The sequence below is a fragment of the Chrysochloris asiatica genome, unplaced genomic scaffold (genome assembly GCF_000296735.1).
Source record: "Chrysochloris asiatica unplaced genomic scaffold, ChrAsi1.0 scaffold00064, whole genome shotgun sequence".
NCBI lineage: Eukaryota > Metazoa > Chordata > Mammalia > Afrosoricida > Chrysochloridae > Chrysochloris > Chrysochloris asiatica.
The window spans coordinates 12,537,349-12,551,732 of record NW_006408582.1 but is presented as its reverse complement, the minus strand read 5'-3'; the positions used below and the strand labels follow the sequence as shown (position 1 = coordinate 12,551,732).

The window sequence follows — 14,384 nt, the reverse complement described above, 5'->3', positions numbered from 1 at the left end:
ACTAGAAAGTTCCTCTACCTATGAAAACCGTGGATGTCTTAGGAAATAAGTAAACTATGTTGTTGTTAAGTACTGTAGAGTTGGTTCCAACTCATAGCAATACTGTATAGGGTTTCTGAGGAGCAGCTGGTGAATTTGAACTGCTGGCCTTGTGATTTGCAGTCTTGTGCTGATTCTACAGTGCCACACCAGGAGTTGTAGTAAACTATATCATATAATAATTAATTAACTTCTCCCAAAATAAACATTAAAAGAGACTCAGAAGAATCTTCAAAGATCTTATGACCTAAACTCAGAAGTCACCAATACCTCTACCGGTAAATTCTGTTGGTTAAGAGTTATTTATAAGACCAACCAAGATTCACAGAGGAGGTAACACAGAATGTGATTTCAGCAAGTCAGGCTCTTTGGAGGTCACCTTTGGAGAATAGCTTCCATATTGCTTAATTTGGAAAGCTATTTTCTAGCTTCAACATATACCAAAATACTCGAGCCATTTTGTAAGAAGTACAACCTCCCATCGGACTCCTGCTGTGACCCTGTGGGTTAATGCATCAGACTGCAAAGCCATTTGAACTACAAGGTTGGCGGTTCAAGCTCACCAGCTGCTCCTTGGAAACCCTTACAGGGTCGCTATGGGTCGGAATAGATTTGACGGCACTTTACAACAATAGCAACAACCTTCCACCACACGTCTGCCAGTTTGTCATACTGTGGTGGCTTGTGATTTGCTGTGATTCTGAAAACTATGCCACTGGTATTTTAAATACCAGCAGGGTCATCCATGGTGGACAGGTTTCAGATGAGCTTCCAGACAAAGACAGACTAGGAAGAAAGAGTGACAAACTACTTCTGAATATTTAGTCACTGAAAACCTTATGCATAACAGAGAAACACTGTCAGATATAGTGCCAGAAAACGAGCCCCTCAGGTTGGAAGTCACTCAAAATGCAACTGGGGAAGAGCTGCCTCCTTAAAGTAGAGTTGACCGTGGTGATACGAATGGAGTAAAGTCCGTGGGACAAAAGCTCACGAGACCTTCATTTGCTGATGGGGCACAACTCAAAATGAAGTGAAAAAGCTGTAAACATCCATTGAAAATCAGAACATGAAATGCATGAAGTATGAACCTGGGAGAATTGGAAGTTGTCAAAAATGAAACGGAACACATAAACATCAATATCTTAGGCATTAGTGAGCTGAAATGGACTGGTATTAGCCATTTTGAATCTGATGACCACATGATTTACTATGCCGGGAGTGACAAATTGAAGAGGAATTGTGTTGCATTCATTGTCAAAAGAACATATCCAGATCAGTCATGAGGTACAATGCTGTCTGTGATAGGATAATATCCATGCACCTACAGGGAAGCCCAGTTCATACCACTATTATTCAAATTAACGTACCAAGTACTAAAGCCAGTGAGGATGAAATAGAAGAATTCTACCAATTTCTTCAATCTGAAATTGATCAAACATACAATCAAGATGTATTGATTATTATTGATGATTGGAATTCAAACGTTGGGAGCAAAGAGGAAGGATCAGTAGTTCGAAAATATGGCCTTGGTGATAGAAATGATGCTGAAGAATGCATGCTAGAATTCTGCAAAACCAACGATTTGTTCATTTCAAATACCTTCTTTAGGCAGCATAAGAGACAACTATGTACATGGACCTCACCAGATGGAATACATACAAATCAAATTGACTACATCTGCAGAAACAGATGATGGAAAAGCTCCATATCATCAGTGAAAACAAACCAGGGGCAGACTGTGGAACAGACCATCAATTACCCATATGAAAATTCAAACTAAAGCTGAAGAATATGATAGCAAATCCATGAGAGCCAAAATATGACTTTGAATATATCCCACCTGAATTTAGAGATCATCTGAAGGACAGATTTGATACATTAAGCACTAAATACTGAAGACCAGATGAGTTGTGGGATGACATCAAGAACATTATACACGAAGAAAGGAAAAAGCCACTGAGAAGACAAGAAAGAAAGAAAAGGGCAAAATGAATCGCAGAAGAGACACTGAAAATCTCCAGCACAGAGATGCTAAAGCAAATGGAAGAAATGAGAAGATGCACGAACTTAACAGAAAACTTCAAAGATCAGCTCGAGAAGATAAAGCCAAATATTAAAACAAAATGTGCAAATATCTGGAATCAGAAAACCAGAGAGGAAGAACACACTCAGCATTTCTCAAGCTGGGGAAACTGAAGAAAAAATTCACGTCTTGACTTTCATTATCGAAATATTCTCTTGGCAAATTATTGAATGATGCAGAAAGCATCAAGAGAAGATGGAAGGAATACACAGAGTCACTGTATGAAAACGAAATGGTTAATGTTCAACCGTTTCAAGTGGTAGCATATGATCAAGAGCCAATGATACTGAAGGAGGATGTTGAAGGTGCATTGAAGGAATTGGCAATGAACAAGGCACCAGGAATTGATGGAATAAAAATTGAAATCTTTCAAGAAAGTGAGGAGGCACTCACTTATCTCTGCCAAAAAATTTGGAAGACAACTGTCTGGCCAACTGATTGGAAGAGATGCATATTTGTGCCCATTCCAAAGAGAGGTGGCCCAATAGAATGCAGAAATCATTGGACAATCTCTTTGATATCCCATGCAAGTAAAGTTTTACTAAAAGTAGTACAGAAGTGACTGCAAGCATACATTGACAGAGAACTTCCAGAGGTTCAAGTTGGAATCAGAAGAGGCCATGGAACGAGGGATATCATTGCTGATGTCCGATGGGTCTTGGCTGAAATCAGAGATTATCAGAAAGATGTTTACCTGTGCTTTATTGACTATGCAAAGGTTTTTGATTGTGTGGATCATGACAAGCTATGGACAACATTGTGAAGTATGAGTACTCCAGAACACTTAATTGCGCTCTGTACCTGGACCAAGGAATCTGTACCTGGACCAAGAGGCAGTTGTTCGAACAGAACATGGGAACACTGAATGTTTTAAAGTAAAGAAAAGTGTGTGGTAAGGTTGTATTTTTTCACCATACTTATTCAACCTGTATGCTGAGCAAATCATCTGAGAATCTGGGTTTTATGAAGAAAAACATGGCATCAGGATTGGAGGAAGACCGATTAGCAACCTGCAATATGCAGATGATACAACCTAGATTGCTGAAAGTGAAGAGTACTTAAAACATTAACTGATGAAGATCAAAGAGCACAGCCTTCCTAATGGATTACATCTCAATGTAAAGAAAAGGAAAATCCTCACCACTGGAACAATAAACAATGTTCTTATCAATGGATAAAAGATTGAAGTTGTCAAGGACTTCATTCTTCTTGGATCAGCTGTCAACACTCACAGAAGCAGCAGTGAAGAAATCAAATGACGTATTCCATTAGGCAAATCTGCTGCACAAAACCATTTTAAAGTGTTGAAGAGCAAAGATGTCAGCTTGAGGACTAAGGTGTGCCTGACCCAAACCTTGGTATTTTCAATAACCTCATATTTATGCAAAAGCTGGGCAGTGAGTAAAGAAGACCATAGAAGAATTGATGCTTTTTCTCTATTCATTTTAGCTTTTTTTTTAAACACTCAGGCATATATAATAATTTAAACCACCAAAGGGCACATTCTGCAAGTCTGCCTCCTGGCTGCCAGCTCTCAGTCTCTCTCTGCATGAATCTAGAGTCCTCAGCTGCTCCCTGTCTCCATGCTTCCATTTCTGGTGTCACTGCTTCTCTGGAAGCACATTCTGCTTGTGCTCTTTTCCCTTGATGGTCCTAGGGTCCTCTGTTTCTGGACTATAAAATTAACTACTCCCCCATTTTTGTTACAAAACTTCTACCTTTACAATTGTGAGAGTCACCATTAGTCATGATAACAATTACTCACTATTGAATCATAAGAATCTTATCCTCATCTCTTCACCAGACCCATTTAGACAAGATGAAAACTATTCAGTGGGAACTCTATCTTCCCCCACACACTCTTAAACTAAATTCCCTCTTGAAACCTTGTAAGCCAGTCACTTCATGCCTTTATCGCCCCCTCATTTTAGGTTGTTGTGAAGTGCCATCAAGTTGGTTCCGACCCATAGCGACCCTGTATAGGGTTTCCAAGGAGCAGCAGCTTATGAGCTTGAAGTGCCGACCTTGTAGTTCAAATGGCTTTGCAGTCTGACTCATTAACCCATAGCACCACACCACAACCAATGTCTAAATTGTCCATCCCTGTATGTCCTGGTGTGGCGCTGTGGGTTAATGCATCAAATTGCAAAGTCATTTGAACTGCAAAGTCGGCTGTTCGGACTCACAAGCTGTTCCTTGGAAACCCTATACACGGTCACTATGGGTCGGAATAAACTCGACAGCACTTGGCAACAACAACAACAAAAATCTACCTTGTATACAGAGGGGATAGCATTAATACTTGATGTGAAGACTCCTTCCATCTCTGTTGGTATTTTGAGCTATTACATCCATGACTATAGGTCAAGTTCATCATATTGTAGCAATTTACCCTTGTTTCCTTCATTAATTTTTATTTTTTTAATCTTCCTCTAGTTGAGTTCTGATTATCAAGCCATTGAGGCTAGGTCAAATGGGTACTAGCTGCAAGTTTGGGTGTTCTTGTGCATCTCCCCTCACTTAATATCAGCTGGATGTTTCACTCTCAGCTCTAGCCCTCTGTGGCTATGTCCTTGTCCATGGGCTTTGTTGTCCCCAGGTCTCGCCACATTTTGGAACAACCAGCCCTTCCTCTTTTCTCTCTCATCTCCAGGTCAAACAGTAGTCTATGGGATGTGGTTGAACTCAGCCCATTTTCTTCATTGCTGCCTTTCCCTCTCTTGCACTCACCAGTAAACCAATGTGGTCGCTGGCAAGCTTACATGACTGCTCATGTGTTCCCTTTGAGTTTCAGTTTTAGAGGAGGGTTTGTCCTGAATTCAGTTTTAGAATGAGGGTTTGGACTTGATTGCTTGCCTTGATGGTTTCCAAGTGAACAACTTGCTTATTCTTGTAGTAGCTAATCATACTTACATTTTTTTGGGGGGTGGGAGGGTGGGGGGTTCCTGCTGATGATTCTTTGAAAATGTGTCTTTTGTTGCTCTAGCTGTTCCAGGCTGTCTGTTTGTTCTTTCTATTGGGAACGTCCCACCTCAGAAGCTTCTGGATGGGGCTTAGGATTCAACCCGAGTCCTATACACTGCAAAGGCTCCACAAGAGGCATATTTCAATGGGCAAATTGTAGAACCCCTTTTAAGTATTCTAATCGGTTAGTTATAGGCTGAAGACAGGCTTACAAAAGTTTTCTGTAATCATGTTTCCTGATAGTCCTCAACCTCATACATCTTTAATAACAAAAATATTTTCAGAATGAATACAAATCCCAAATATTACTGCATCAAAAACAATACAAATGAAAACAAAAGTATATGGATGTAGAAATCAATAAGATCTATATGAATTGCATCTCAATGTAAAGAAAACAAAAATCTTCACCACTGGACCAATAAACAACATTCTTATCAACGGTGTAAAAATTGAAGTTGTCAAGGACTTCATTCTTCTTGGATCAACTATCAACACTCATGGAAGCAGCAGTCAAGAGATCAAACGATGTGTGCATTAAGCAAATCTGTTGCACAAGACCTTTTTAAAGTGTTGAAGAGGAAATATGTCAGCTTGAAGACTAAGGTGCGCCTGACCCAAGTCATGATATTTTCAATAATCTCATATGCATGTGAAAGCTGGACAGTGAATAAGGAAGACTGTAGAAGAATTGATGCTTTTGAGTTATGGTGTTGAAGGAGAATATTGAAAGTGTCATGGGCTGCCAAAAGAACCAACAGATCTATGTTGGAATATTGTCAGAAGGGAGCAGTCACTGGAGAAGGTTCTCATGTTTTGTAAGGTGGAGGGTCAGAGAAAAAGAGGAAGATCCCCCAGTGACATGGATTGACAAAGTGGCAGCATCAATGGGCTCACGCATGGCAATGATAGTGAGGTTGGTCCAGGTTTGGGCAATGCTTTGTTCTGCTGTGTATAGGTCGCTATGAGTTGGCACCAACTTGATGGCACCTAGCAACCACAACAATATACAAATGAGTGAAAAGTATATGTATCAATACTAGTATAAAAAATAAGGTGAAGAAAAAACTTACTAGGATTTTTTTTCTTAATAAGAGATGAATTTAACAATTAAAAATATAATAATTAGTGAGATATATAAAACATTAAAAGCAAGTACACCTAGTATTTCAGATGGTAAGAGAGCAATTCTATAGAAAACTGCCTCATGCAAATTCAAAAACTGAAGAAAAAATTTAAGAGTGAGTGTTCCTACTATGAGTTTCTCTGCAAATCATTGAGTCCTGGAAGAATTGTCCATAGAAATTATAGCTTAGAATCATAAGCTGTTATATCAATTATTTCTTTATTACAGGTCAACAGAGCTTTCTGGAACAACTGTGGGCCTTGCTTTCATGTCTACAATGTGCTCACCTTATCATTCGGTTGGCATTGTTCAGGTCTGTCTGAAGATGAACTATTGATTCTATAGCTCATCATGTTAATTTTCTTTAAAATAAGAATCATTTTTGATTATAGAGTCCTGGTGTGGCCTTGTAGCACAATGAACTGGACCACAAGGTCTCTTTGAACTGTAAGGTTAGTGGTTCAAACTCACCAGTCACTCCTCAGAAACCATGTACAGAGTTGCTCAACGGCACTTAACAACAACAAGAATTATGAATGTAATATAAAAGTTTGTAGATACCCAAGATTTAGAGATCAAATTAAGTTAATATTCACTTAGCAACTATCATAATATGTGGAGATTTTACAAAAACATTGGAAAAGGGGAAAATGGTGCCAGTCTGAGGAGTCAGTGAAGAGATAACAGAGACAGCATTCTGCTGTTATTGAACAAAATTATCTATAATTGCCAATTTGGTCATGTTGATTTATAGTGTCATTCAGGTCTTTTCATCTTTATGGCGGTGCAGTGTGTAAATATTCAAATATAATTGCCGATATGTTTATTTTGATTCTATAAGTTGTGCTTCGATTATTTTGAAGTTTTGTTGATAGGTATAAACAGGTAGGGTTGTGATTTCTTCTTGAGAAACTGATCCCTTTATCATGATGTCATGTTTTCTTTTTCCTTAAGTGTTCTTTGTTCTGAAGTATTCCTCTTCTGATATTCATCTTCAGCAATTTTGGGTTAATTTTTTTTTATCTTTTTCAACTCCACGGCACATAACCACCATCACAACCATTGTTAATTGAGTTAAGTTTTAAACAACGTAAATTTTGCATTCACCAAAAGCACATTCCATTTCATTTCAATGATCACAATCCCCACAATGTAACATGAGTTATCCCACTTCCTTCCTGTGATTCTTGTTTCCATTCTACCCTAATCCTAACCCAACTTTTCTGTATTGTGACTTTAGGTAAATGCTGCCATGTTTTCTTGATAGGTGAACATTCCATGGTGAGCTTACCTTACTAGTGTTGTTGTCATATAATGTATCTACCTGTAGCTTGGCTGTAAATTCAGCCGTGAGGATGAATTAACTTTCAGACCTGAAGGATGAGTGAAGAACAGTCTCAGGTTCCTCCAGCTTCTCTCTGACCATTAAGTTCAGTCTTTTTTATCATTTAGCATTTTGTTCTTTCAGTTTTTGCTTGTTTCATAAAACCTTTATTATTACTTATTAATTCTTAATAATTGAATATATTTTTTTTACTGAGTTTATAATTCTGGCTTGATTGTTCTCATTTTAGCACTTTAATGATTGAGTTTCATTGTTTCCTGACTAGTAGAATTTCTAAAGCAGAGTCATTATAAATTGAATTTATTCTTCTGTAATCTGTTTTTTCTGACTACTTTAATTTTCCTTTTATCTTTGATTTTTTCTATCTTATTGTAATTTTGGTATAACTGGGTGAATATTTGGAACATGTGCTTGGATATTTTCACTGCTTGGTTTTCCTTGAGCTTATTGGATTTAGGGTATGTCTCTGATTAATTTTATAAAATTCTTGCTATTATTTTCTTGAAATATTTTTCTGTTTCATTCTCTACTTTTTATCTTTGGAATCTGTGATTCCAATTGCATATGTATGTCAGCCTGTTTCCCTACAACTTTTGTATTCTCTGTTCTGATATTTTTATATACTTTTATTCTCTTTTCATTTTGTCTTTCAGTTTGTATAGTTATGTTGATGTGCCAAATTTACTGATTCTTAACTCAGCTATGTTGTGTCTACTGTTAAAACTGCAGAAGATGTTATTCATCTCTGCTACTGTGTTTTTCATTTCTAGAAATTCCATTTGAGTCTTTCTTATAGTACCCCACTCACTGATAATTTCCCGTCTGTTCTTTCATAGTGTCCATTTTTTCCATTATAATTTTAACATATCAGTAGTGGTGGTTATGTGCCATGGAGTTGGTTCCAACTCATAGCAACCCTGTACAGATTAAATATCCTGTCTGATACTTCTAATATATGTGTTGTTTGTGTCAGGATTGTGTTTTCCTTGTTTCTTTTATTTCCACTCAAATGTAGACCAAAATAGTCACCAGTTAACTTACATGCCTGATTGTGTGTTCCCTTCGAGTTTCAAGCAGATCCACTTTTATACTTTAATGTTACATAATATCACATTGCATGTATGTATCATAGTTTGTTTATCTATTCTTTTGTTGATGGGCAATTAGGATGCTTTCATCTTTTTGCTATTGTAAACAATCCTGTAATGAATGTGGGTGTGCATATATCTATTTATATCATGGCTGTTTTTTTCTCTAGCATATGTATGTAGTAATGGAATTTCTGAATCATATGATATTTCAAATTCTAATTTTTTATTGCAGTGCTATACCATTTTTGACAGTAGTTGTACCATTTTACAGTTCTACCAGCAATATACGAGTGTTCCAGTCTCTCCACACATTGTGGGACTTGATATTTTCTGTTTGAACTTTGTTATTAATGCTGAGTAAGATGATATCTCATTTCTATTTTGATTTGCATCTCTCTAATGACTAGGATAGTGGTTACGAGTTGGGCTGTGAACCTCAAGGTCAGCAGTTTGAAACTACCAGCTGTTCTGCAGAAGAAAGACAAGGCTTTCTGCTCCTGTAAAGATTTACAGCCTCAGAAACCCTATGCAGGGTCTCTGTGAGTCGGAACCAACTCCATGACACACCACCACCACCACCAATGACTAGCAATCACCAGTATTTCTTCATGTTTTGGCCACTTGAATGTATTTTTGGTCATGGTTTTATTCATGTCTTCTATCTATTTTTTAAATTGGACTGATTGTGTTTTTATTGTTGAGGTGTTGACATTTTCTATTCATTTAGAGATTAGTCTTTTGTCCGATATGTTATTGCCAAATGTTTTTCCAGTCCATGAGTTCTCTTTTTTATTTTTTTGGTCAACACTTTCATCCAAGTAAGTGTTTAATTTTCAGGAGGTCTCAGTTTTAGTTATGTTTGATAAGTGTTTGGGGCCCTAAGTTTGCTCCTCCACCACTAGTCTGTGAGTTTGTTATACGTGGTGCCTTGCCTGGTGCTCTGATGCTGGAGCTATGCAAATGATATTTTAAATACCAGCAGGGTCATCCATGGTGGATAGATTTCAGGTGAACTTCTGGACTAAGACACTAGGAAGGAAAGGTGGATTACTTCTGACTATTTAGCCACTGAAAACCTATGAACAGTAGCAGAACATTGTCAGACCTAGTGGCAGAAAATGAAAACATGAACAAGAATATTGTGAGATATGATATCACAAGATGGGCACCACAGATTGGAAGACACTCAAAATACAACTGGGGAAGAGCAGCTGCTTTTAAGCAGAGATGACTGTGATGCTATGAATGCAGTAAAGCTTTCAGGACCTTCATCTGCTGATGAAACACAAATGAGAAGAAATAATATCATTTAAAATATCTGTTAATAATCAGAAGAATGAATACAAAAAATTTGAATCTAGGAAAATAGGGACTTGTCAAAAATGAAATGGAACTCATAAAAAAATCAGTAGCCTAAGCATTAGTGATCTGCAATGGAAAGAAAGATATTGACCATCAAGGTCAGTGATAATGAAACTTAAAAATTCTGGATTCTTGTTGTGGTGTGGTAGGATAAGCACTGGCCTGAAAACCACCAGGTTAACAGTTCAAACTCATCATTGCTACTCGGCATATCCCATAGAGGGTCACTATAAGTCTGAACCAAATCACTAGCAGTCAGCAACAACAGCCAACTTCTTCCCAGAATAGATTAAACATGCAATTAAGATGTATTGATAAGAGGTGGGGTTTGATGGCGGATAGGGTAGAGAGGTGTAGTGAAGTTTGTTGTTGGCAATACCACGACGTGCCAGATGAGGCGGGTTCAGGGTGGAGCTCAGGAACTCTGGGCAACATTGTTGTTGTTAAGTGCCGTCGAGTCGGTTCCGAACCATAGCGACCCTGTACAGGGTTTCCGAGGGTGTAAATCTTTACGGGAGTAGAAAGCCTCATCTTTCTCCCGCGAAGCAGCTGGTAGCTTCGAACCGCTGACCTTAAGGTTTGCAGCCCGATTCGTAACCACTACGCTACCAGAGCTGGGCAACATATCTAGGAATATTTGGAGGGTTTGAATGCTTGTAGCTGGTGGAACTTGTAGTGGAGGTGGGAAATCACGTACTTTGGAATCTGCACGCTCAGGGGCAAGGAGCTGACAACTTGGGTGAGACCAAATGGCAAGACCAAGTAGGGGAGCACACCCACGACGGAATAACGTGGCAGGAGCCTCAGAGCAAAGATGGACAATACTCTTTGTCGGTTTTGTTTTGTTCTGATTTTCTTAACTTTTTTTTTGGTATATGTTCATTGGCCACCCACTGTTTGCGCCCCTCCATTCTGATGGTTAGAGGGGCTGCCTGAGTGAGAGGACACCCCACCCCCACCACTGGTGGGTTCTTTTGCCACACATCAGCACAGATACTGTAAGCCCAAGAGCTTGCAGGAACTGTGTTTTTGTTTGTTTGTTTTTTAAAAGGAAAAGGCAAAAACAAGGGGTGTGGAGAGGGGAAGAGAATTTAAAAACAAAACTGGGTGAAAATTAAATTAAATCCTGAGGTATAGCATAACAACCAGCGTGGCATTTTGAACTCTATCAGCCAGCCTTGAAGGCAAGAAGCTGAAAGATGACATTAAAGTCATACTTATATTGTTGTTGTTGTTGTTGTTGTTATGTGCTGTGGAGTCATTTCCGACTCATAGCTACACCATATAGGGCTTCTGAGGCTTTAAATCTTTATGGGAGCAGAAAGTCTCATCTTTCTTCCTTGGAACAGCTGGTAGTTTTGAACTGCTGACCTAGTGGTTCACAGCCCAATTTGTAACTATTAGGCTACAGATTCTTTTTTCTTCTTCTCTCCCTCCTTTCCTCTTTCTGTGATTATAGACTACAGTATCTAATCTAATTGTTGTTGTTGTTATTGTTGCTTTGGTGGCTTGTGTTTTTGTTTTTGCTGTTGCTCTTTTGCTGTTTTATGCTCCTCTTTTACCTTTAGGGAACTCTTTCTCTCACTATATTACCCAAGAAGAGACAGCAACTGCTGTCATATAGTCAAGCTACAATCACATTCTATAAAACACCAATATCCAGACAAGAACCAATACCAACTGCCATAAACAAGGAGGCAGACAACATCTGTGAAAGTTATCCTGACTTAAGAAATAAGAAGACTGAAAAGGGAAGCTCACATCCTGATCACATCTACCTGGAAACAATCAGAAAGCATAAAAAATATCAAAACACACACTCAATTAAGTATTAAGGCCACAGATAAACACTAAACATGTCCAAGAAGCAAAAGCAGATGACCATAAGTTCAGAAACAAGATAAAATGTCTGAGACAAATGACCCAGTGGTAGACCTAGACTACATTCTGCAAGGAGGGCAGGCCTTGGAAATACCTGAGAAGGAATTCAGAAAAATGATTATAAAATGTTTCAAAGGAAGACATCAGGAAAAGGCCACAGGTACAATCAAATAAGATAGATACAGCATTGAAAACAATTCAAAACCTAAAGAAAGAGGTCCAAATGATCAATAATAGACTATCAGAAATAGACAGTACATTGAAAGGACAAAGGAGGAGACTAGAAGAGATGGAACGCAGAACTAGTGATCTGGAAGACAAATCTCTCAATACCACTAAGATAGAAGAGCAAACAGAAAAAAAGGATAAAAAAAATGGCATTCCAGAACAGGAAGAATCACACAAATCCACAGAGGAAATAGTTGAAGAACTGTTGGAAGAAAATGTCCCTAATATCCTGAAAAGTGAAAAGATAAACATTCAAGAAGGTCAACAAACCCCAGGAAGGATAGACTGCCTCCCAAAAATCACCGAGACATATTATAATCAAGCTCTCCAATCAAAGGTAAGGACAGAATTCTGAAAGCAACTAGGGAAAAGAAAAGTGTTACATACAAAAGCAAGCAAGTCAGATTAAGCTCGGATCTCTCAGCAGAAACCATACAAGCAAGAAGGCAATGGGGAAACATATATAAAACCCTGAAAGAAAAACAAAACAAAACAAAACAAAAAAACTGTCAACCAAGAATCCTTTATCCAGCAAAGCTATCAAACAAATATGATGGTGTAATCAAAACATCCCAGGATAAACAGAAGCTAAGGGATTTTTCAAAAGCCAACCCTGTGCTACAAAACAGCCTAAAGGGAGTTCTGTGGACTGAGATCCAATAAGAACAGACAACAACCAGAGATTGACATACGTGGCAGCACCTCCCAGGACTAAATCGACAGATGGAAGAGTCGAGAACAGAACAAAACTTTTAGAATAAACTCAGAGAATCTGGGAAGTCAGTCTATGATCAAAACAATTACAATGTAAAAGAAGGTAAACACGTAGGAACAGAGATCCGGATGGTGAGAAGTTCAGGCAGATTACAAAACAAAATAGACTACACTAAATGGAGGGAAAGGTTAATGGGCTATAAGGTAACTATAAAGAAAATTAACACTTCAGAACCTACCAAGAAAATGAAAATCCAAGAAGAACATGGAAACATTAAAACTATGAGGAAACTCACAAGAAAGAACACAAAAAGGACAAACTCAGCAAAGGTAGACACACAGAACAAAGAAAGCAGCAACAACACACACACACACACACACACACACACACACAAATAATGGCAGCAATTAATCCATACCTATTGATAATTACACTGAATGTAAATGGATTAAATGCACCTGTTAGAAACAGAGGATGGCAGAATGGGTAAGAAAAAATAAGATCCTTCAATATGCTGTCTGTAAGAGACATATCTTACACATGAAGACAAAAACAGATTAAAAGTCAAAGGGTGGGAAAAAAATATACCAATGGCAATAAAAAACGAATAGGAGTGGCAGTATTAATCTCTGATAAAATAAACTTTAAGGCAAAAACCTGCATAATAGATAAAGATGGACATTATCTCATGATTAAAGGGACAATTGAACAAGATGACATAACCATAACAAATATTTGTGCTCCCAATGAGAGAGCTCCAAAATATATAAAGCAAACTCTAATAGATATGAAAAGAGAAATAGATGAGTCTACAATAATCATGGGCAATTTTAATACACCACTTTCAAAAATGGATAGAACAACAGGGAAGAAACTTGACAAAGACACAGAAAAAGTAGACAACACAATCAGCTAACTGGACCTCATAAAAGTGTACAGAGCATTCAACCCAACAAGAGCACAATACATATTCTTTTCCCATGCACATGGAACATTCTCCAGAATAGACCACGTGTTAGGCCACAATACAAACTTCCATAAATTACAAATATCAAAATGTTATAAATAATATTCTTAGACCACAATGCTATCAAATTAGAAATCAATAATAAGAAGATGAAGGAAATAAAGTCAAATACATGGAAACTGAATAACACCCTGCTGAAAAGTGACTGGGTAGTAGAAGAAATTAAACGTGAACTCACAAATTTCCTAGAAACAAATGAGAACGAAAACACAACATACCAAAATCTTGGACACAGCAAAAGTAGTGCTGAGAGAACAATTTATTGCAATAAATGCACACATCCAAAAAGAAGAGAGAACCAAAAATGAACACATTAACACAGCATCTACAACATTTAGAAACAGACCAACAGAGGGAACCTACAGTCACTAAAAGAAAAGAAATAATGAAAGTTAAGGTAGAAATGAATGAGATAGAAAACTGAAAAACTATAGAAAGAATCAACAGGACAAGAAGCTGGTTCTTTGAAAGGATTAACAAAACTGACAGACCATTGGCAAACCTAACAAAAGAAAAGAGG

The 14,384-nt window shown here is 37.8% G+C and overlaps 1 protein-coding gene across 1 annotated transcript in view; it reads left to right on the top strand.

Annotated features, from left to right (window-relative positions):
• Window positions 1–14,384, top strand: part of ADAM28 (ADAM metallopeptidase domain 28) — a gene marked incomplete at its 5' end in the record, with an annotated part of 109,959 nt that overhangs the window by 45,754 nt on the left and 49,821 nt on the right. The window contains one exon of the mRNA XM_006864444.1: window positions 6,444–6,528. Coding sequence (XP_006864506.1) covers window positions 6,444–6,528 — 85 coding nt within the window. The remainder of the gene's footprint in view (window positions 1–6,443; window positions 6,529–14,384) is intronic.